Source organism: Megascapheus bottae, chromosome 10 (genome assembly GCF_031878675.1).
Source record: "Megascapheus bottae isolate mThoBot1 chromosome 10, mThoBot2.hap1, whole genome shotgun sequence".
Taxonomy (NCBI): Eukaryota; Metazoa; Chordata; class Mammalia; order Rodentia; family Geomyidae; genus Megascapheus; species Megascapheus bottae.
In genome coordinates this window covers 25,386,826-25,410,939 of record NC_143518.1, presented here as the reverse complement: position 1 = coordinate 25,410,939, position 24,114 = coordinate 25,386,826, and the positions used below count along the sequence as shown (strand labels likewise).

At 43.0% G+C, this 24,114-nt stretch overlaps 2 protein-coding genes across 2 annotated transcripts; one reads left to right on the top strand and one right to left on the bottom strand.

Moving 5' to 3' along the window:
• Positions 1–124: 124 nt before the first annotated feature.
• Positions 125–9,827, top strand: Cacybp (calcyclin binding protein). Its single transcript, XM_090340386.1, has 6 exons — positions 125–347; positions 5,120–5,336; positions 6,282–6,378; positions 6,601–6,700; positions 8,192–8,289; positions 9,420–9,827. Exons 1-6 carry the CDS (start codon positions 327–329, stop codon positions 9,574–9,576), a joined length of 690 nt encoding a protein of 229 aa, XP_090196512.1. The 5' UTR covers positions 125–326; the 3' UTR covers positions 9,577–9,827.
• Positions 9,828–11,312: 1,485 nt separating this feature from the next.
• Positions 11,313–15,559, bottom strand: Mrps14 (mitochondrial ribosomal protein S14). The gene is made up of 3 exons (XM_090340387.1): positions 15,471–15,559; positions 13,317–13,475; positions 11,313–11,715 (listed from the first exon to the last, which is right to left on the bottom strand). Exons 1-3 carry the CDS (start codon positions 15,513–15,515, stop codon positions 11,533–11,535), a joined length of 387 nt encoding a protein of 128 aa, XP_090196513.1. The 5' UTR covers positions 15,516–15,559; the 3' UTR covers positions 11,313–11,532.
• Positions 15,560–24,114: the final 8,555 nt, after the last annotated feature.

Below are 24,114 nucleotides of genomic sequence, written 5' to 3'. Positions count from 1 at the left end.
CTCGAACTGCTGGCTGGCTCGCGAGAGTTGAGCGTTGCTAGGAGGTTCGGCGAGAGGGCGGGGCCAAGCCTGGCCCGGGGGCGGGGCGGGGCCGAGAGCGGCGCGCGCGGCGAGGCGGGGGGCGGCCTCGCGAAGGTTCCAGAGGCGCCGCGTGCGGAGGGCGGGCCGCGGGCTCGCGCACGGTCGGGCGTACGCGAAGCGCGCGGGCGCTGCGTGTGCCGGCGCTCGGGGGGTCTCCGCTCGCGGGGGTCGCGCTCTGGGCGGCCTTTCCCGTCGGATCCGGCAGGCGGCTGCAGTTTCGGCCTTCGGCCTGACCCGCCCGGACCATGGCTTCAGCTTTGGAGGAGGTAAGGGGTCCGATCGCGCCTCATCCCCGCCCCGGTCGCCTCCTTCGCGCCTTTCCCGCGGCGCCCGTCGGCCTCCCACGCCGGCCACCTGCCGCGGCGGCGAGGTCGGCGACGCGGGGCCGCCGGCCCCCGGGCCCTGTCCGCTCCCGGGCGCCGCCGGGGGCTGGGCGCTCCGTGGGGAACGCGCCTCACCTTGTGGGGTGCCGCTGCTCCTCCAGGGCTGTGTCGCCTTAGCAAGTTGGTGTGACCCTCGGTGCCGTAGTAGTCGCCATGTCGAAAGTAGGACTGATAGGCGTACATTTGGGGTCTTATTTCCAAATGCGTGAGCCGGTGCGTGTTGGACGGCAGTCAGCTGCATGCGTTATTTGATCCATTTATTTATATTTTCCTGCGGCACTGAGATGGAGCCTAGGGCATTGCGGGTAATGACAACGTCGTGCCACCGACCCACACGCGTCCAGTATATGCGGGTTTTTTTTTTAATAGCAGGGAAGTTAATTAAAATTAAGGGTAGGAAGTGGAATGACACTATTACTTTCAGCTCCATGCACGAAATGAATGAACTTTCTTTGGAAACTTTACTTATTTACAGAATGGAAAACACAGCTTGTATTGCTCTCTTTCTGGCCTACATGTGATTATACACAGTGACCTGCCGGGTATCTCTTATGTTAAAAGAAAATCTGCTTTCAGTGTCGAAAAATCGAGGTTGTGCTGAAGAATTAATAATGGTTGTCACAGGCGTACGTCTCTCCGGAGACAGAGGTGGCCACCCAGTGACACATATGAATAGTTTAATCAGGATCCTTTAAAGTAATGGGCTCTATCGAGTTGGGATGCTGAGGGACACATTCAGAGACGCTTCGTTTTTGGGGAAAGGACTCAGTTTCTCAGTTCATTGATTCTTGGTATATTTGGCGCTGTGCACCTACCACCAAGTTCCACCATGTGGTAAGAAATCCACTGCCCTTCAGTCAAGCTTCCATTCACTCCAGCCTCTGGCAGTACGGAATCTACTTTGTCTCTCTGAATTTGCTGTTCTAGGTATTTTATGAAAGTGAATTATGCTATGTGTGGACTTAGGGTGATGTTTTCCAGTTCACCCATCGTGTCACTTTTCTTTTTATAATTAATAGTCCTTTCTATAAATATAGAACATTTTTTTCTGTTCATTAGTTGGTACACATTTGTTTCCCTGTTTTTTGTTTGTTGTTTTTACCAGTCCTGGGCTGGAGCTCAGGGCCTGAGCACTGTCCTTGGACTTTCTCAAGGCTAGAGTTCTATCACTTGAGCATCAGCACCACTTCCTGCTTTTTATCTATGTATGTGGTATCGAGAATCTAACCCGTCTTTGTGCATGCTAGGCAAGCACTCTACCACTAGGCCAAACTCCCAGCCCTGTTTATTTGCTTTTGTGTGTGGGAATACTTGTTGTGTATACAAGTTTTTATTTTAAAACCAGATTTAGGGCTTGAACTCAGGGCCTGGGTACTGTCCTTGGATACTTTTTGCTCAAGGCTAGTGCTCTGCCACTTAAACCACAATGCCACTTCTGGATTTTTTGGGGGGAGGGGTAGGGGGGTATGTGGTGCTGAGGAATCTAACCCAGGGCTTTGTGCATGCTAGGCAAGCACTGTATCACTAGGATACACCTCCAGCCCTGAAAGCCTTTTTTTTTTTTTTTGGTAGGTCTTGGGGCTTGAATGCACCTGAGTGCTGTCCAGGAGCTCTTCAGCTAGAGGCTTCTGTCCTACTCTTCCCATTTACTAGTGATTAATTGGAGATAAGAGTCATGGGTCCTTTTGTGCCCTGTCTGGCTTTGATCCTTGATCCTCAGATCTCAGTCTCCTGAGTGGCTAGGATTATAGGCACGAGCCACCACAGGCCTGAGATGCCCAGCTGTCTTTTTGTGTGTATGTGGTTTTTTTTTGCCAGTCCTGGGCTTTGAGCTCAGGGCCTGAGCACTGTCCTTGGACTTTCTCAAGGCTAGAGCTCTACCACTTGAGCCTCAGCACCACTTCCGGCTTTTTTCCTATATATGTGGTACCGAGGAATCGAACCCGGGTCTTTGTGCGTGCTAGGCAAGCACTCAACCGCTAGGCCAAACTCCTGACCGTGTGTGTGTGTGTGTGTGTGTGTGTGTGTGTGTTTAAAGAATTTATTAACGTTGATTTTTACATCATATTTTAAATGACAGGTTTAACATACAAGTGTTCAAGGAGGGAATCTATTTACAATCACTGGGACTTAGTATTTAGAACTTAATCACAATTAGGCTAAGGGTTTGTATGTCATAGAAACATATTAATTTATGAAATAAAACATTATGTCTATAGAGTCTTAGGTTTGTGTGTTTTTTTAATGGATATATTTTGAATTCCTAACATGGACTTGCTGGGTCATATGGTAAGTCTCCATCTTAAGAAACTGCCAGACTGTTCTTCAGCTCTTTTTCTGACATCCCCTTAAGAAAATATATGAAGAGCTGGTCCCATTCTACCAGCTGTAATCTTAGCTACTGAGGAGGCTGAGATCTAATGATCTCAGTTCAAAGCCAGCCTGGGCACTGAAAACCCTGAGACTTTTCTCCAGTTAACCACCAGAAAACCCGAAATGGGGATGTGGCTCAAGAGGTAGGGCAGTAGCCTTGAGCTGAAGAGCTCTGGGACAGTACTCAGGCCCAGTGTTCAAGCCCACAACCAATAAAAATGAAAGAAAGGAAGAAATATATGAAGGGTTTATTTTCTCTTTGGGAGTTCATATCTTTGGGATATGAAATGGCACCGTGGATTAGACTGTTTCCCTAATGACTAAAGATGCTGAGCATTTGTTCAGGGGTTCACTAAAGAAAAGTCTCTTCAGATCTTTTGCTCATTTTGAGGCAGTTTGTTTTCAAAGTTCTTTGTGAATAGTCAAGAATTGCCTAAAAAGATGAATAAAGGGGAGATGCATTATTTACGTACAGAAAACAAATGCATGCCAAGAAAGCAAATTACAAGATGAATTAGATGTTACAAAAAAAAAAAAGAAAAAAAGAAAGAAAAGGCTTGTTTGCAGAAACTGTACCAAATGGATCAAATCTTTGCTGATTTCAGGTCTGCAAATAGCAGTCAAGGGATAGTTTTGTAAGCTTTTTTCAGTAGTTAACTTGCCAGAGTTCTTTAAAGCACAAACTAGTAATAAAGAGGTCCTGGGATTAGTGCCTAGGGGGGAAAAAAATACCTACCCCAGTCAGAAAGCACAACTGCTTATATTTAAGTTTGGTACAATTCTGTTTTTGTTAAGTGAATCCCTACTTTGGAAACAAAATCACTTTGCATTTTAATATTTGTAATGTGTTGATATTAGAATCAACATTAACTTTTCAAATTATTAAAATAGAATGAAAACATCTATGCTCAAAAGATGTGAGTTTCAGATTTTTGGGGAGTTGGGCTATGAGTTTTTCTGGGGTGCCTATATACAGAAGCTGGGCTTTAATCTGTAACAAGTGGGTGAAATAAAGACATCTTTGGTAAATAGTTAGGCCGTTAAGAAATGTTAAAGTTTTTCAAATTCCCTTTATACTTCTGCTATATTATACTGAGTTATCTAGAATTTGAAGGTTTTGCTTGTTGTAAAAGTAATTTTCTGGCCAAATTACTTAGTGTTAATCAGAAGTGAACTCTTTGGGAAGGTCCTATTCATTTTATTCATTTATTTATAATCAAGGTTGGACAATTGGGGGAATATTTAAGCCCATTATTTTCTAGCCATGTCTTTGTAGAACTTACTAAAATGTTGGTTCCATCTCTAGGAAGTAGAAAAGACAATCTATAGGGGATAAATTGGCATGAGAAGAAAACCTTGGGCTTTTGTAACATAACACATCAGTTTCCAAGAGTGTGTTGAGACCCAGTGGCTAAACAAGATTTTTGTTGTTTTGCTCTGGAAGTATTGGAGTTTGAAATCAGGGCCTTCCACTTATATACACTCCCTCTTAAGCCAGTACACCCCCAGCTTAAGACCTTTTTTTATACCAGTCCTGGGGCGTGAACTCAGGGCTTGGGCACTGTCCCTGGAAACTTTTTGCTTAAGGCTAGTGCTCTGCCACTTGAGCCACAGCACCACTTCCGGCTCTTTTCTTTTTTTTGCCAGTCCTGTGCTTGAGCTCAGGGCCTGAGCACTGTCCTTGGACTTTCTCAAGGCTAGAGCTCTACCACTTGAGCCTCAGCACCACTTCCGGCTTTTTTCTATATGTGGTACCGAGGAATCGAACCCGGGTCTTCATGCATGCTAGGCAAGCACTTTAACCACTAGGCCAAACTCCCGGCCTTCCGGCTCTTTTCTGTGTATGTGGTACTGAGGAATTGAGCCCAGGTCTTCGTGCATGCTAGGTGAGCATTACTACTGCGTTCCCCGCCCAGACTTTTTCTTAAAAGCTAAATTTTTTTTTTTTTGTATTAAACTTAAGCTTTTGCCATTGAAAGAAAACATTGCTCATTAAAGTTACTATAGCTCTTCACCATGGTCAGCATTGAGTCTCTTTAACACAAAATGTTTTGAAATAAAGGTAGATAGCTACCTACTAAACTGGAAAATTTAGGCTTGTCAGTCCATGATTAAGTTTTCTTTTTTTTTAGAAACCAAACAGTCTAACAGACAAATGGGAGAAACTAAATTCACAACTCAATCCCAGAAAATTATTTGAACTTCTTAATTTTTATTTATTTCACTAAGTCAGGTGAGCTGTAGGTCTTACTTCTCCTAATTTACCTTCTGTTTTAACACAGCTGCAGAAAGACCTAGAAGAAGTAAAAGCATTACTGGAAAAGTCGACTAGGAAAAGAATACGTGATGCCCTTACATCTGAAAAATCTAAGATTGAGATAGAAATAAAGAACAAGATGCAACAGAAATCACAGAAGAAACCACAGGTTGACAATGAAAAGCCAGCTGCTGTTGTTGCTCCCATTACAACTGGATATACAGTGAAAATCAGCAATTATGGTATGACTTGCTTCCCAACATCTAGTTTTCTTCAAAGCACACATACCTCCCCTCCATGTTGTATTCTTGATGTATGCTTTATATGACGTTGAGGTACTTTATATATTGAGAGAACCCATGTGGGCTAGAAACTGTTACAGTTGACAGTACATCCAGTTCTCTAAAGCAGAAATAACTCTTCCCCCAATGTTGCTTTCTTGTATAAAGTTTATACATTTTTCATATTGAGAGAACTTGTGTAGGCCAGAGGCTTACAGTTTCCAGTATATATGGAAATTATTGCATTCATTAGATATTGATAGATTAGTCAGCAAGTTTTAATGAAAAATTGTTTCCATCATATTAGTTTTGCTTTAATCTACCTTAGCTTCTTGAATATCTCTGAGTACAGGCAGGTACTGCCAGGCCCATCTTTAGTCAGGGTAATGCTGCATCTATAATCCCAACAGTGGGAGGATGAGATTAGTAGATCACAAGTTTGCTCATAGAAGAAATCTTGCCTTTAAAAGGTCATTTAGCTCAGTGGTAGATTACTTGCCTAGCATGCAAATGGTCTCTGGTTCTTTCCCCAGTAAGCAGAAATAAAACAAGTAACATAACATTTTTATCCTGAGAAAAAGAGCATAGGCCTTGTGTTCAGAAACCTGAATTTGAATCTAAGCTCTATTGTGTGTTATGTTAGATGCCTAATTTGGAGTACAGTGCTTACCTGTTTTGAGATTCAGATTCTCCATCTAGAAAATTTCTTCTAACATTTCTGTTTTTCATATTTTACCAAGTTTGCTCTTTTTATTATTTTGATTTTACTTTCTTGATTTTTGTCTTTTCTTTTTTTGATGCTGGGGGATGTTACACTTGCTTTATCATTGAGCTACATCCCACCTCAAATTTGCTGTTTTTAGAAACAGTTTCAAAGTCTTCATGTTCTGTCTTTTCTTTTTCTAGGATGGGATCAGTCAGATAAGTTTGTGAAAATCTACATTACTTTAACTGGAGTTCATCAGGTTCCCACTGAGAATGTACAGGTGCATTTCACAGACAGGTGGGTTCTTACTGTCACACGATCTTATTAACAGAATCCTTCTGTATAGTTTCTCAAATGTCTGCTTAAATTTAGAATTAATTTTATTTATATATATTGTGAAGAGGTGTGAAAATCTGGATAGCCAGATATACATGTAAAAATGAATCTAGTGGCCTAGTGCCTAGAGCTTAATGCCTTTTATAAAGCCAGAAAGATAACACTTTCACTTTTGTGTTGTAGGTCATTTGATCTTTTGGTAAAGAATCTAAATGGGAAGAGTTACTCCATGATAGTGAACAATCTCTTGAAGCCCATCTCTGTAGAAGGCAGTTCAAGAAAAGTGAGTATGCTGTTGTTTTTTGTTTTTAAATAATTTTTGGGGTCATGGTGTTTTTAAGTCTCATTAAATTGAACTTGGCTGGTTTAGGATTGAAATGAACTAGAATTTCTTTGATTTGTCAGGAGTTGATAAACTGAAGTAACGTTTCATGGGAAAAAAACTTCTTTGTTTTTTTCTGCATTTTCCATTTCACATTGAAATGGAAAATCTTTGGGGCTGCAAACAGGTCATTAAAGCCATGGAACCTAGACTATTTCCTACTTATTCTTAACAAAAAATGTTTCACAACACATACTGTGTGAGAATAGATTATAAGAATAGTTCAGCTTAATCACTTTGGTTCTGTTTTCACATTTGTATGATTATAATTTATTTCGTATATTGTAATGACACACTGGAGTGTGAAGTGCTTAAATTGTAGGTTTTTATGAAGTGCAGTATATATTCTTTTCCTTTTTTTTTTTTGCTAGTACTAGGTTTGAACTCAAAGTGCTTAGCTTTTACAACTGGTACTCTACAGTTGTAAGCTTCTGTATCTGTATCTGGGGTTTTTGCTGGTTACTTGGAGGTAAGAGGCAGGCAAACTTGAATGTCTGAGCTGGTTCTGAACCTCAGTTCTCAGAGGTTAGTACCTAGGATTATAGGTGTAATTTTTTTTTTTTTTTTGCCAGTTGTAGGGACTGCACTCAGCGCCTGAGCACTGTCCTTGAGCTTTCTCAAGGCTAGAGCTCTACCACTTGAACCACAGCCCCACTTTCAGCTTTTTTCTATGTATGTTGTACTGAGGAATTGAACCCCGGGTCTTTGTGCATGCTAGGCAAGCACTCTATAAAAGGAGGTACCTCCTTAAGTATTTAGACTAGTAGTAGAAAGTATACAGTTAAACTTTATTATTCGTACTGCTCACTCATTTAGTCAATTCTTTTTATTCAGTCTGAATTCAGTTTAGTGAGTCAGGAAAGTTGTACTATTCTGCCATCTTTTGTGTAACAAACCATTAGGAATCATATTAAAATGTATTTTGATTAGCTTATGTCTCACTGCAACATCCTTACCTACAGTTCCATATTTGAAGAAATCTCTCACGACTCCTAGAAATGTATGTTGTGCTTTCCTTTCTTGCCTTCCAAATACTTCACTCTGTATCATCTTTTCCTGAATTAAATGAAACTTAACTAGTTTTCCTTTTCTAAATCAAACATGCCAAGGTGTTTGCATACTGGAGCTATTACATCTGCTTATGGTTTGTCCTAGAATATTCTCCTTCTGGATCTTAGGTTTCAGTTTGTATTTTGTCTCTCAGAAGCCAACTTCCTCTTTATAGCACTTATTAGTGATGAAAGGTATTCAGATTTTGTTTGTGGTCTTCCCTTTTGATGATTAAGTATTACACATATTAGGAAGTTGATTAATGGTATAGTTATTATTTTTTAAATGTTGATGCTTCATTTCCATGTGTTGTTATTTCTATGTGTTGTTCTTTCTGTCCAGGTCAAGACGGATACAGTTCTTATCTTATGTAGAAAGAAAGCAGAAAATGTACGATGGGATTACTTGACTCAAGTTGAAAAGGAGTGCAAAGAGAAAGAGTGAGTTTTATTGTTGGGGTGATGTGTAGAGGGGTTACAGTTACATTCGTCAGGTAGTTCGTACATTACTTCTTGAACATTGATACCCCTTTTCATGTTTTTCTCCTAGTTTCCCTTCCCCCACCCCCTTCCAGTCATCTTAGTTTTCCCTTCCCTATTTCAAATAAATTACAAGCATGTATATAACATACCAGGTACCAAAGTCAGCTATAGTAACAACATGAGATAAACCATAAGAAAAAAAGAGAGAAAATAACTTTACATAATACATTAAGAACAACAATCACAAAGATAAACCTCTTGTTTCCATATCCTGGAATTCATTTTGCTTAGCCTCATCCTATATGGCCATCTGCATATAGCTTTTGAGATACTATGGCCCTCTGCTAGGAGAATCCTAGATGTGTACTGATTCTATATGTATACTAATGAAGGAAACCATGGAACCTGTGTTTCTTTAGCTCTGGCTTACTTGATTTTTCCCAGTCTTTCCATTTCTTTATAAATGGGGTGATGCCATTCTTTCTGATGACAGGATACATTTCATTGTGTATAAATACCCTATCTTATTGACCCAATCATCTATTAAAGGGCATCTGGGTTGGTTCTATATCCCAACAATGGTACATAGTGCTGGTACATGGTTGTGCTAGTAGCTTTAGCATGGCCTTGTTTATGGACATTTGTGTTTTAAGTCAGGGTCTAGTACTTAGCTAGATAGGTACTCTACCATTGAACCATGCCTTCAACCCTTTTTTTAAACTAGTTTTTTGTTGTTGTTTTGCCAGTCCTGGGGCTTGAAATCAGGGCCTGGGCACTATCCTTGGATACATTTTGCTCAAGGCTAGTCCCCTGCCACTTGAGCCACAGCACCATATCCTGTTTTTTTCTGAGTATGTAGTACTGAGGAATCGAACCCAGGGCTTCATGCATATTAGACAAGCACTATACCATTAGGCTACGCTCCCAGCCCCTGCACTAGTTATTTTTGAGAAATGGTCTCACTTAACCCACCTGAGTCTATGTGGTTATATACTCAAGTTTTCTCTTGTCCCTTACTTTCTTGCTGTTACCCTGAAGTTATCTTGCCTTGCTTTGGTTTCTCCATTGTAGTATTTTCTTTTTAACAGAAAGCCTTCATATGACACTGAAGCAGATCCTAGTGAGGGATTAATGAATGTTCTAAAGAAAATTTATGAAGATGGAGACGATGATATGAAGCGCACCATTAATAAAGCCTGGGTGGAATCAAGAGAGAAGCAAGCCAAAGGAGACCCAGAATTTTGAGACTTTTAAATCCTCTTGGAACCGTATGTGGAAATACTGATGTTTCCAATAATGGAATGTTGGGCAGATATTTACACAGCCTTCTAAGTCAAAGGCAGTGAATTCTCCCATTTCCTACTGGAGGATTTATTTAAATAAAGTATGCTTATTAAACACTTCCTCCAAAGATGCTTTCATTAGTATCCTGGTTATTTTTTTAAGAAGGGGTTGGTTATGTGACAGTCTCATTGAAATAAATTTTGCTGAAGGAATATGCTACCTGTATTTTTGTTCAGCTAGGAAGTAGAAAACAATACTTGCATGTTGTGAGTTACTGACACCACTTCCCACTAATGTAAGATTAAAGTCACAATTTTGCATAAAATTCAAATGTGTTTGAAAGTTGTTATAGAACATTTGCTGTTAAAGCAATGTGTATACTATACACTACTATGTACTAAGTAATCAATTTTAGAATTGAAACTGAAAACAACCTTGACAAATGCCAAGTATCTTTGTACATTAGCAAGAATTATCGGAAATATGTTCACTGTATAAGTTAATACAAAAACACATAATACCTTTAGTTACAGTGCTAGCACATAAGCCAGTAGAACAGAAGAGTGCATGTTGGAAGACTTAGAGTGTAGTTAAGAGCTGCTTTTTTAAAAATGGGAAACGATGGCATTTAAATGATGAAACCACGAGGGATACATTCTAAACTTCAGGGATTTAAAAACAATGTGTTAGAAGAAATGAGTGGAATTTCATTGCAACCTGGCAGTGGGGTGTGGGAGGAAACTGTTTTTGATTTAAACATGGAAAAATTAAAAATATTGCAAGAAAACCTTTACTATAACCCCAAACAGAATTCTGAAAAATTGAGAATTCCAATGATTATGAATAGTTTGTTAGAAATGTATATGATCTCTCACATAAAAAGATGCTTATGTTCAGAAAATACTAAATTGTTTCTCAGCTTTCACTGGCAATACTCCAGGAGCTTAAGGTATTGATTGTATTTAGTTTTGAAGCTATAGGGAAAGTACATGGTAATAGAAAAAAAAAAAAGATTAAAGGCTATTTGGTAATATAATTATATGTGTGCTTATCCTGGCTCAAAATTCTAGGAACTGTGCAAAAGATCAACTAAAACTTCTGGTATACGCAGGTTAGAAATAATTATTAATGGAGGAAAAGATACCCTAACTGGCTATATTGTCCATCCCGTTTACATTTCATGTTACTTAGGCTCCATCCCTGCAGCTTGTTATTTTGGCTATTCCTGCAGCTTATTTTGAATATTAAGTTTCAGACTTCTGCCCAAGCTAGACACAGTATCATGTGTCTGTCGTGACACAAGCAGGATTGCACTGTATTGATTGTCCTCCATTGTCCCTGCACAGCCCCCAAGAAAACCAAAATCACTTTTCCTCTGGATAGATCTAGACACTTGAGGCGCACTTTGCACTGAAGGTCTTTAAAGTAGAATAGAGAAACAGTGGTTCTTTTGTTCACCTATCACACAAAGAAGCTGAGCCTTAGATAATCCAGAACATTAGTTTGAACTCCCCATTTGTTATTTTCTAACAATGATAGTAATAAACTGTAGGTCTGAGAAGCCAGTCCAAGGTTACAAAGTGCTGTAGATAGGTTGTCTATACAAAACCCCTGTTATGTAAAATAATACTGTTTAAAAATGCAGAGCCCTTATAAGCTACTGAAAGGTTACACTTGAAAGAAAAGAACAGTGAACAGAAGTTTCATAGTATATTTTATTCTTTGCAGTAAGTATGGGAACAGTGGAATCTATTATATAAAGTCAAAAGAGAAAGGATAACTCACTGGCAGAATGAAAGATCCAAGCTTTTTCATTTACAACTTAGACAATAGCAAACTAAAACTTAAAGAGTTTTGTCTGTTAAGTCTCTTCTAGTCAGGAGTAGCTTCTTGAAAGCTCAGTAGACTGAAGTTGATTTACCATACAGCTCTCTGGACCCCAGAAAGTTGCCCATGGTCAGCTAAGTGGCGGAACACAATACGACTAAGCCTCCAGCGCCGCTTTACACCACGAGGACGGGATGTCATCACACATCGATTTCTGATCCTAACAGAACAGCTATCACGTGGAAGGGCAGCAATTTCTTGATCAGCCACTTCCTAAGGGAAATTCCAACATGAAATCTCATATTTACTCAAGATGTTTTAAATCAATGCTTAAAGAGCTATATTAATATACTATTATCCTTTAAATATGTGATTATTATGCAATATATAATTATATCAGTAAGCTTTAACCTTTAAGTTAAAATGAACAGACTAGAAAGCTACTGGAGTTTGTCCTCGTGTACACACAGATGGTGTACAATGTCATGACTGATACATATGATATATATGATGTGAAATGATAAAATGATTTCTACCACCAAGATACTTAATGGATCACTAATCTCATTTTTTTTGGGGGGGGATGGTGGTGGTCAGTATAGCCCAGTTTATTCCATTAGCAAATTCCAATTATAGAAAAAGCAAGTTTGTGTGCACGTGTGCATGCTGGTACTAGGGCTCGAACTCAGGGTCTGGATCTGCCTCTTAACTATTTCGCTCAAGGCTGGTACACTACCACTTGAGCCACACCTTCACTTCTGCTTTTGCTGGTTACCAGGGATAAGAATCTCAGATTTAATCAGCTGTTTTGAATCTTGATCCTCAGATCTCACCCTCCTACATAGCTAGGATTACAAGTGGGAGCCATCAGCCCCTGATACTTTTAGACATGTAGCATGATTCATGACGAAGTTTATGTCTATCTCCCTAGTCCTCTTGACCCCTGCAGGATACAGCTCTTGGCAGCCACCATTCTAGTCACTGCTCTTTTGATCAACAGTGTCTTGAACTGAGTTTCTCAGGGACACCTTATTTTTCCATAAATATAAGTAGCTTAATGCCATCATGGTAAAAAGCCACACACAGTGATCTTGGTAACTCAGCATTCTGCTCATTTGGCTTAATTCAGACAATATTTTAAAGACTGCACAGTAATGAATAGATAATATATCATTCTGCCAATTCCAATTTTTTTTTTTTTTTGCCAGTCCTGGGCCTTGAACTCAGGGCCTGGGCATTGTCCTTGGGCTTTCTCAAGGCTAGAGCTCTACCACTTGAGCCTCAGCACATTTCTGGGTTTTGCTATGTATGTGGTACCGAGGAATTGAACCTGGGTCTTCATGCACACTACGCAAGCACTCTACCTCTAGGCTAAATTCCTGGCCCCCGTATTTTTTTAAAATTTCCAAGCTGTTGGTGTGTGCAACGACCTTACCCTTCAGCAAACCAACTGGGGATGGAGACCCCAGTATTCTAGTAGCAAAAGAAAGGGATTCTACATGCAACATACGTGGGTAAGGGAGTTCAGGTACTTCCAACAAGACAGCTCAGACCAGTGGGCCCATAAAGTAGCAATGTCTTAAGAATTGCATGACTAGAATGAAGTTGAGGAAAGAACATAGGTCAAAATAACTTCCCAATTTCAGTGTGGTAACCATTCACCAGTACTTCCTAAGGACTGTATAACAAAATGAGTGAATGGGTACTGAGAAGTGGTACAGTTGTCTAATCCAGAACTCACCAAAGTCATGGACTTATACCAAGTTGGATTATTTGATTATTCTCCAGAAATTATATTCATGCTGTCAACAAAACAATATCAAAAGTGATCTCTGCTAGTGACTTCATATTAGAAAGAGACTTGATTTGCAAACCTGCAGGTATTTTGGCAAGATGGTATTCTTTCTGAGTGAGTTGATCCGAAGTCTCTCCTCTGCATATTCAAAGGCCATGTTCCGTCTTTTTAGATCCCGCAACATTTTCCAGTCTACATAGTAGCCTCGAAATTGGCCTGGAACTGATGAAGGAGCTACCTGAAAAATGGAGACAAGAATGATAAAGGTGGCTGGGAGTCTGGCCTAGTGGTAGAGTGCTTGCCTAGCATGCACGAGGACCTGGGTTCAATTCCTCAGTACCACATACATAGAAAAAGCTGGAAGTGGTGCTGTGGCTCAAGTGGTAGAGCACTATCCTTGAGAAAGCCCAAGGACAGTGGGCCAGGCCCAGGCTCTGCAATGGTTTCTCAATCCTGCAATTTCAGTCACTGTTTATGATCTAGTAACTTGAAAACTTTTAGATCTATTAATTCAAATAATTGCCCATTGTGACATATCTGTAATTGCAGCATTTGAGAGACTGAGGCAGGAAGTCCAGTTTAAGGACATCTCAGGTAAATATCCAAAAACAGCAATTAAAAACACCCCAAACAAGAAACTTACTAATTCAAAATAAACAACTTTTTTTTTTTTTTGCCAGTCCTGGGCCTGAGCTCAGGGCCTGAGCACTGTCCTTGGACTTTCTCAAGGCTAGAGCTCTACCACTTGAGCCTCAGCACCACTTCTGGCTTTTTTCTAGGTATGTGGTACTGAGGAATCAAACCTGGGCCTTCGTGCATGCTAGGCAAGCACTTTAACCACTAGGCCAAACTCCCGGTCCCAAAGTAAACAACTTTTATGGGCTTACAACAAGTCAAAGTGATAGTAATTAACATGATGTCAATAACATGTAGGAGAGCAAAAACTTTTCCATGTAACTGTTTAAATTTTAGTTGGGCTAATATTACCTGGGTTTAAAAACCTAAACAGTATAGATACCTGTTGTTAGTAGCTTCTTTATATTCTTTCAGATTTTTTTTTTTTTGCCAGTCCCCAGGCTTGAACTCAGGCAGGGCCTGAGCCCCTGTCCTTGGACTTTCTCAAGGCTAGAGCTCTACCATTGGAACCAACACTTCTGGCTTTTTCATTTATGTGGTACCAAGGAATCAAATCTAGGCCTTTGTGAATGCTAGGCAAGCAATCTTACCTCCAGGCCATGCTCCTGGCCTTTTCTCTGCTTTTTACTGTCTAAATATGGCTACTAGAAGCTGTGTGTGTAGGCCTGAAGCTACTAGGGAAGCAGAGGTAAAGATACCACAGGTTGAGGCTCACAGTAAAAAAAAAAAAAAAAAAAAAAAAAAAAAAGCATAGTAACCTTATTTGGGAAAAAAAAAAATGAAAGCAGAAGGGCTGGGGACAAGACACAAGTGTTAACCGTGTTTGCTTGAGTGCAATCCCCAGAATTATCTATTACAAGCATGTAGCTACTAGGGAAAAAGTTAAGCTAGATCTCGTTCACATTCTATTTGTATTGTGCACAATACCACTAGAGATGAACTGTCCCCGTTCTTCTTCTTTTCTTTAATCGGTTGTGGGGTTTGAACTCTGGGCCTGGGTGCGGTCCCTGAGCTCTTCAGCTCAAGGCTAGCTTTCTACCACTTGAGCCACAGCGCCACTTCCGGTTTTCCGGAGGCTAATTTGGAAATAGAGGGTCTCTGGATTTTCCTGCCTGGGCTGGCTTTGAACGGAGATCCTCAGATCTCAGCCTCCGGAGTAGCTAGGATTACAGGCGGGAGCCATGGCCCCCTCCACCCGCGCTTACTGTCCCCGTTCTCAAGACCAAACTCCAGGCCTAAGACCCCATCGCTTCTTGCCTGCACAAAGGTAGCTCCAGCAATGCTGCCCTCTCCCGTCTCCCGTGTTTTTACTGCGTGCTTGTCTTTCAAGGCTTATCCCTAGTCACAGCCTCCACTCCCTTTCTTCTTTTCTCGCGCGTGTCACCCGTCACACCTCCAAGCCCGAGGCCTCGCGACTCGGGGACCTGGAGCCAACCCCGGGCCTCTCCGCGACACACCCGTCAACACCTGCACTTCCCGCCTCTCTGGAGCCGAGGGAAACGCCCCAGATGGGCCCGCTGCACTGCAGCCGTCAGAACAGGGGGACCGTCGGGTTACAGAACTGAGGGGTGAGGGCTGATGAAGGTGCGGGCCTGACCTGCCGGAATGCCCGCAACAGACAGGAAGCCATGGACGCCGCCATGTTGTCGGACGTAAAGGAGCAAACGCTGCGACTTTATTGACACCGCCCCCGGAAACGGAAGGGTGTGAGGGGCGGGACCAAGGGTGTAGGGGGCGGGGCGACAAACGGAACTTCAACCCACAAGGAGGAGGCGGTTATGGATTTTACTCTCGCGATACTTGGCCGACTTGGGCGCTCAAAGCCCAAGGGCGATTTTGGTAGTGATAGGTCTGACCTGCGGGAAAGTCCGCAGCAGAGCCCAGCTTAGACGCCGCCATATTGTCCGCCGTCAATGAAAAACCGTCGTCGGAAACAGAAGGACGTGGCGGGGGCGGGGGGAGACCCCGCCGCGTGACGAACGAGACTTTGGCCTGCGGTGGGGGAGGAGAGGCGTGTGTATTTTGCCCTCGCGATACTTCACGGGACTTGCGCGATCACGCGTCCATGGCGATCTGGGCGGTGGTGGCGCGGCCCGGCCTTTGTCTCTTGTCCCCTCCCCCCGCCCCCCCTCCCCGTGTTCCTCACCTTCCTACACGATCTACGCCCCCTGCCCACGGCCTTTCGCCGCCACCACTTTCTCCTCCCCTGCGTCCCCCGGCGCCCCGCACGTCCCCGCCGTTCCCTCTCGGGTTCCGGGCACCGCTTGCCAGTTCCTCCCGTGGTCTCTCCGCCTTCCCATCCCGCCGGTGCTCGTGGGTAGTGGTGGTATGGAGCAGTAGCCCAGCCACGTGCGTCTCGGGGTTCCTCCCGGGGCACGTGTTGTGCGTGTCGGGTTGTAGGGGAGAAGGGCGCGCCCTGCCCGCGGGGTAAACAAATGGTTCCCGCCCTCCCCCCTCCCCCCCACTCCGCAGCCCCTGTCCCCTAGGCGTGGCGCGGGGACCCCGAGCCCGGGCGGCTGCGGGGGGATTAACGCTGGGCCTTGCACTGTCCGGCTGGATGACTCCCCCGCTAGCTAGGCTTGCTCCTCATTGTTAAGTCCTTTGCTTTAGTCCCGTTGGCCTGGGACTCGAGTCCTTCCTGCGTCTGCCTCCTCCAGTCGCTGGGAGTCCACGCGTGAGCCCCCACGCCACCCCGGCGGGACATTTCCAAAGGACCGGGGAGGTTCTGAGGCCAGCAGGCAGGGGAAGACAGCAGGGTTTCCCCTCCTCAGGACTTTCCTTGGAAGAGCACCAGGCAAGCAGAGCAAACAGGCTCGTCTATAATCAGCTTGTGATGGCAGCTTTTGCTTCTCTTTTTTTAAGTTGGTTTTGAAAAACAAAACAACTTACTTTTTTCACCCCTCATGTTGTGTCGATGTGACAATAACGCGCCTTCATGATCGCCTAGGAAGATGAGCAGAATCGTCTGATGTCTACAGTAGGCAGGAGATGGAGGCCCGCTCTTCCTAAGTAAGAGGGGCTGGAAAGACGCAGGTGGGAACCAGACCAGCCAGGTGGAACTTTTACTGCTTGCCTCGATGCAGATGGCTCAGCAGTGACAGATCCTTGGCCCTGGGAGGTGTCATGGTCCATGTTCTGGAAGCTGCTGGTACAACACTCATGCCGGCTTAGCTTGTGGTACAGTATACATGCTGTTAGTCCATTTTATGCTGCTGGGATGAGGTGCCTAAGACTGGGTATTTTATTAAAAAAAATAAGTAAATAAGGACTTGTTTCTTATAGTCCTGGAAGCCAGGAAGTACCATATCAACAGACTTGCCTCTTACAAGGACCTTCCTGCTGCACTAAGCCATGGTATACCACCCTGGATGAGAGTAAGCCAGACTCAAATCTAGAACAAACTCACCCTCAAGTCAGCTAAGACCTAGTTCAAGCCCCATCGCCCACAAAAAAAAAAAAAAAAAAGTAAAGTGGTGAGTACCAGGGGCTAGGGACAGAAATGAATGGAGACATTTTGTTCATCGAATTTCAGTTTGGCAAGATTTAAAAAGTTCTAGAAATGGTCAGGCATAGTGGCACATGCCTAAAATCTCACCACTAGAGAGGCTTAGGCAAGATTTTTAGTTCTTGATTCAAAAAACAAAATGAAAAAAAAAGTTCTGGAGATGGTGATAGTTACACAACAATGTGAGAGTAAGACGCTTTGAACGTGTCCCCCTAGATAATGTGTTTGCACTTTAATTCCCAGTGTAACAATGTGGAGATGGATATTTCGGAGGTGGTCGGCTCATTCTCCAGTGGAGTCATATCACTTTTGCTGACCACTCCATGGAAAGCATCATATGATATTTGTCTTTTTTATACACTAGCTTCTTATGACTTCAGGTTCATCCAGGTTGTAGTGACGTCTCAGTATTTCATTCTTATGGTCTAGTAATATTCCTCTGCATGACTATAGCACATTTTGTTTTTCTGTTTATCCCGTGGCTGTAGTTAATAATGCTGCTAAAATGTTGTCAGGGAAAGATCAGGCAAGCAAAAGGAGAGAAAGAAGGTAGAGACCTCAGCAGGCCAGCACAGGTTTTAATCATTGCTCCAGATGGTCTCCATATAACACAGCAGGGTTGGAGAAACAAGGAGTGAGGAACAGGGAGGTTTTAATACAGTGGAGTGTGAGCATTTTTAGTGGTGGTGGTGGTGTCTTTGCTTTTTTAAAAATGTGTCCTATCCTGTTTGGGAATTTATGGTCTGGTATCTTTCTGACACCCACAGTCCTGTACTTTCAGGTAAGATCATGGTGAAGTTTTCCTAGGAATCAGAAGGGCTTTGGGGGAGGGTCATGGAGCAATACTGAGTTATGAGAACAAAGCAGATTCTTATCTAGAGTATGTTGTCAGATATCTTAAGCAGCATTAGTTTCTTACTAAGCTGCTTTTCCTTTTTAGAAGAGATTAAATAATTTAATGATGCTTGTGGACAGAAATGTCTTGAGACCTGGTAAGATTCCAGGTCCTATTTAATTAATTATGTGAGCTTGGTAAAACTGGCTGAAACTTCCCTCCAAAGCACCTTCCTCCTTTAGTGTGAGTGGGAGCTTGGCAGCGCCTCAAGAGAGCTTACTTGAAACTCATTTCCAACTAACAAGAAGCCAGAATTTCAGCAGTGGCTCAGGTGGTAGAGCATGAGCTTGCAGGAAAAAAGCCAAGTGAACTGAGTTCCAGCCCCAATGCTGTCACACACACACACACACACACACACACACACACACACACACACACACACCAGCATTAAGCTAGCACTGTAGCAAAAGGTTTAAAATTATTAAATACTGTTACAGGTGTGGAAACTCTTTGTGCCTGCTGGAAGATATAACAGTGCCAAAGCAATTTAGCGGAGCTTTTTATGCCCACTCTTGGCAATACTGGGGTTTGATTCTGGGCCTCAGTCTTGCTAGGCAGGCGCTCTACCACTGAGCCATAACTCCAGCAAAGTAAAAGCTTTTCCGAAGTTCATACTGATGACCAATTATGACACATTGAAGAGCTGATTTCAAGTAAATATTGAGGAACTATACAGTTAACATATGAGGACACTTACCATTGAATTTTTGAGAGCAAACAAAATTCTAACAGTAGGAAGAGAGCTGAATTAAAAAAATAGATTGCCCTTAAAAAAATAGATTGCCTAAGTTAAAAATCTAATAGGCCCCAACTTCTAAAATAGATCGAGTCTATAGCAACTATTCCTATATCTACTGATCAGGTAAGTCAATAAATAGATAGATACATCTATACATGCAACTATACCTGTATCTATTGATCTATTGATCAGATAAGTTGATAAAAATTAGAATGAAAAAGATAAGCGAGCAGATTATTCATAATTTTTATAGTCTGGTGTTTCCAGTTTCCTTGCAATGCATATGTCTCTGTCTCCCACAGACGTTGACATCAGTTTTAAAACTTGAATCTGTTCTTGTGCCTGTCTCTACCAGTCTCCTCTGTCATCCTTACATGCTGAGAGATAGAGTTGCTACCACAGTCCCAGGTGTTTTGTTTATGAGACCATGTTGTTCCTCTCCCTTTATCTCCATCTCTGGGGCTCCTTGGATACCTTGGAGTTCCTTTGGTTCCTGACGTATGCCTACTATAGGCCTGATCAGTTCCCTAAGTCCTTAGTGATATGGGAGGACTCATGATTGAAATTCCCATGGCATGTTCTTGTTCCAAGACTCTAGTCACTGGGATCCTTGGAACTGCCACCTTCCAGGGGTTTCACTAGAGCTGGATGTCTCGAACCCAAAGAACCATACTTCTTGGACAATCGGAGAGGACAGCACAGGTATGGAAGGGGAAGTGAAGACAATGTTTAGAGGAAGACAAAGAGGCACAAGGACACAGGCATTTTCAATCCTGGCTCTGAAATGAGGTATATGGACAGTGGATGAAACCTCTGTTCCCAGCACACATCTGTCTTCATTTAAATTCCAGCGAAACTGGTTTACTAGTTTGGCTGCTGGGTGTGGATGTGCTCAACACTTCAGAAGTAGCCACAGAGACCTTGCCCATGAGAGCTAAGTGCTATGTACCAGATTGGACACCAGATGGCAGGAATACCACAGCTGAGCGCCAGCACTCAGGCATTCTCTTGCTATTGCCACACATCCTGCCTGATACAGACTGTAACACACACATGCACACAGTGTTGGACATGATTAGATAGTTTCCTCTGTAGGAGTCCCAGGGAAACAGGTGATACGATCTGTAGGGTGCAAAATGAAAGTTCTATTAAAGTACAGTGTGACACACTCATCCCCCTTTTCTTTCCCAGATTCTCTTGTGACAGGCACTTTTATTACTGTTGAATGCCATTCTCAATAAAAATTCAATTTTAAATCAGCGCGAGTTTTACCATTATAGTGGCAGTTCACAATGCAAATGTAGGGCCATTGAAGTAGGTATGCAGAATCAGTGAAACTACACAATTCCCATTTTATAATGTATGCCTGCCTATGCATCTCATTCTTACAAGAACAGTGGAAATATCATATAAAACTAATTGAATAACATTGGTTTTACTTTTTTTTTCTTTTCATGATTCTTGTGTTTGTACTCAAAGCCTTGTACTTACTTGCAAGTCAGGTACTCTACCACTTGAACCACACCCCTGGCATATGACACTTCTTTTTTATTGCCAGTTCTAGGGCTTAAATTCATGGCTTGGGCATTGTCGTTGGGCCTTCTCAAGTAGTTCTACTACTTGAGCCACAGCACACGTCCAGCTTTTTCTGTGTATGTGATACTGTGTAATCAAACCCATGCTAGGCATGTTCACTCTACCACTAAGCCATGGTTCCCAGCCCCATATTATACTTCCTGATAGGTGCCCATGTCAGTGACACCTCCTACGACTGGCTTAGTGATAAGCAGATGAGTGGAGACTTGATGCTGATGGTGCACTTTGGATGGAGCAGCAAGGCAGATGGCATACACATCCCCTGTGCTCATGAGCGTGCTGGATTGTCCCACTAGACTTCAATCCCAAGACAGGAGTTCAAGGATACAATTATTAAGAATTGCAAGATAGTGAGCTGAGTACCATGACATATGCTTTAAATTCATGCTATTCAAGAGGCTAAGGCAAGAGAATCACAAGTTCAAGACCAGCCTAGGGTATACAGCGAGACTGTTCCATCCTTATCAGAGACTTTCAAGATAGTGACAGCAGAACCTTAAACCAAGCACAGGGATTTTCCTAATGCCAGGTCCCATGTGACGCGTAGGTGCCAGGCCTGTAAAGCTAGCCCTGGCCACAGACCCTCGTGATTGCAACCATCTTTCCCCACCTCCCCACCTCATTGTTCCTGCACCTTCATCAGCATCTTTATCCAGAAACCAGAGCATCTTACACACCACCTTCCATTCTGAACTCTCCTGAGAGTTCTTGCTGTGTGCTATGGATGGTTCTAGAAGGGGAAAGACATTGCCGTGGGTACAACAAAGCCTTTATCCTTTGGGAATTTATACTGTAATAATCTAGCAGATAAAGTAGAAGAGTCAGCTCATGAACAAATACATGTTGTTTGGAGACACACTATGGAGGGTGACTCCAGGAAGAAAGAGATGGGAAGTGGGAGATGCGGTTATGGAATTCACAGAAAGGCTTTTTGGAACATGGAACTTGAACAGAGATAGGAAAGACATGAGGGACCAGAGAGAAGGTATTTAGAGAAAGAACCTTCTAGGCTTCTGTGGGGATAGCAGGTATGAAGGCTGCAAATGAACAGCATGCAGCAAGGAGGCAGAGAGCAAGGAGGCTGGAGCTAAGTAAGGAGATGACAGGTACAATCGGAATAGCTTGATGGATGCCACCACTGGCACCTCCACGCCCTCAGCTCCCTTCCTCTCCCCCTGCACTCAAGTCTACTGTGAATCCTCTCAGCCTCACCTCTGGCTCCAGCTACTCCCTCAGCTGTGTGCCATGGTGGCACTTATAGTGGGCATTTCTCCTTGACCTTGGGTTTCTACAATGCTGACCTTGGCCTCCAGGGAAGCAGAAGCCTGTCTGGTACTCTCCCATTCACAGCTCCCATGTGCTGGGGAATTAACACCCCCGGGGAAACCCCAGACAGTAAGGGATGAAGCCTGTGGCTCCTCCGTAGGGCTCCTCAAGAGGTCTCACAAGGAGAGTAAGCTCTGGTCACTTCCAGCAATGTCTACTGTAGTTTGGGTGGCATCTTGCATTGCTGTTTCCCATCTTTCCTTTTCTACTACCCGACGCCCTCACTCTTGAACCAAATAAACTACTTCCATATAAACCTGTATTTTGGATTTTGCTTGCATGGATGGTGAGAGGAATTTAGGCAAAGGTAGAAATATCAACCTGGCACTAGTAACTCATGCCTGCAACCCAAGCTACCCAGGAGGCCGAGAGCAAAGGATGGCAGTCCAAAGCCAGCCCGGGCAGGAATTTCTATGAGACTCTTATCTCCAGTAAATATCTTCCAGAAAATAGCTGGAAGTAGATGTGTGGCTCCAGTGGTAGAACACCAGTCTTGAGCAACTGATAAAGAACTGCATTTAGGCTCTGAGTTCGAGCCTCAGCATTGGCACACACACAAAAAAGAAGAAAATGAAAACAAAAGAAATAGTCCACCCATGCCGGGAGTTTGGTGTAGTGGTTAAAGTGCTTGCCTAGCATGCATGAAGACCCGGGTTCAATCCCTCAGTTCCACATACATAGAAAAAAGCCGGAAGTGGTGCTGAGGCTCAAGTGGTAGAGCTCTAGCCTTGAGAAAGTCCAAGGCCAGTGCTCAGCCCTGAGCTCAAGCCCAGGACTGGCAAAAAAAAAAAAAAAAATAGTCCACCCAACTGATTGCTCACATCTTGATTGTTCCACTCTGATTTGTCTCCTTAGAATTCTCCATGCCTACTCCTGTTGCTTTTTCTCAGGTCCTCTTCATCGCTTTTCTGTTCCAGGACTCCTAAGTATGCTTTCTATTTCCTTATGTGACAATATCCACATTTCCATGCTTCAGTGCTGCCAGAACCAACATTTCTTCTCCCTCTCAGTCCTAGGGCTTGAACTCATGGCCTAGGCACTGTCTCAGGCTCAAGTGCTCAAGGCTAGCACTGTACCACGTAAGCCACAGCACCCCTTCTGCCTTTTTCTATGTATGTGGTATTGAGGAATTCAACTTAGGGCTTCCTGCATGTAGGCAAGCACTCTAAAACTAAGCCACATTCCCAGCCCCAGAGCTAACTTTTCAAACCACAAAAGCATTTTTTATGGCTTTCTATCACTCATGAAATAAAATCCAATCCGGGGAATGTAGTCTTTGTGACCACAATGGACCCCCGGGTTCCCCTCCCTCCTCTCCACTGCTGGCCACTCTCATTATTCAGCCTCCAAATTTCCCCTTCAACTCATCCTTCTCTTCAGTTCAGTCTGGTTCATCTAATTGTCTCATTGGAGACTATATAGGCACAAACTAGTTTCTGTCTGACCAGGGGACAAGGGGTGGGAAACAAGATCAGGGTGGGATGTGGCTTAAAGTATGTCACACGCATACACAAGCCCACGTAAAGTTTTTTTTAGAGGCCTGAAAACACATTTTCACCGAGACAGAATGTCGGCTGAGGTTTTATTAGATGTTAAAGTTTCTCCTAGCAGTTTTAAGGAAATGCTTATATACTTATTTTGATTGGCTGCACAGACTGCAAATGCAAAGCTGTGTTTCTCAGTCTCATTTTCCATCCCTATAGTTGATGCATTCTTGACGGGAAAGGGTGGAATGCTCAGTTTTCCACATTTAGGACATGGCAGGCAGGTTGGCTGCATAGGCCAGAACCAGGCCCCAGGCATACGTTGGCCTCACCCAGCCTTGGTGGGCTAGACAGTGCTCTAACTCCCACCTCCACTCTCAGCCCCATGTCACTTTTGTAATTCTTTTATTCAGAGATCTCAAATAAGTGGCTGCTTGAGTATGGCTCTGGGACAATCTCACAGCCAATGAGGCGCAGCCCAGCAGTTAATTCTCTTTACAGATTAGCTCCCTTCTAATTAAAAAAATCTTTTTATTAATATATATATATATCCTTTGTACAAAGGAACTTCATTGCAGTATATGTACTTTGTTCAAATTTACTCCTGTTACTCTTTCTTATTGCTCCCTCCTTTTAAAAACAAGTTTGATGGGGTTCAATGTTCTATTTTTATGAGTATATATGAAATATTTCAAC

What these genes read in the sequence shown, in the direction of transcription:
- Mrps14 (XM_090340387.1), bottom strand. Translation starts at nt 15,515, where the DNA reads ATGGCGGCGTCCATGGCTTCCTGTCTGTTGCGGGCATTCCGGCAG. An exon ending in TGTTGCGGGCATTCCGGCAG is followed by an intron (nt 13,476 to 15,470) that starts GTCAGGCCCGCA and finishes TCCATTTTTCAG; the next exon opens with GTAGCTCCTTCATCAGTTCC. An exon ending in TCTTGCCAAAATACCTGCAG is followed by an intron (nt 11,716 to 13,316) that starts GTTTGCAAATCA and finishes AATTTCCCTTAG; the next exon opens with GAAGTGGCTGATCAAGAAAT.
- Cacybp (XM_090340386.1), top strand. Translation starts at nt 327, where the DNA reads ATGGCTTCAGCTTTGGAGGAG. An exon ending in AGTGAAAATCAGCAATTATG is followed by an intron (nt 5,337 to 6,281) that starts GTATGACTTGCT and finishes TTCTTTTTCTAG; the next exon opens with GATGGGATCAGTCAGATAAG. An exon ending in TAGAAGGCAGTTCAAGAAAA is followed by an intron (nt 6,701 to 8,191) that starts GTGAGTATGCTG and finishes CTTTCTGTCCAG; the next exon opens with GTCAAGACGGATACAGTTCT.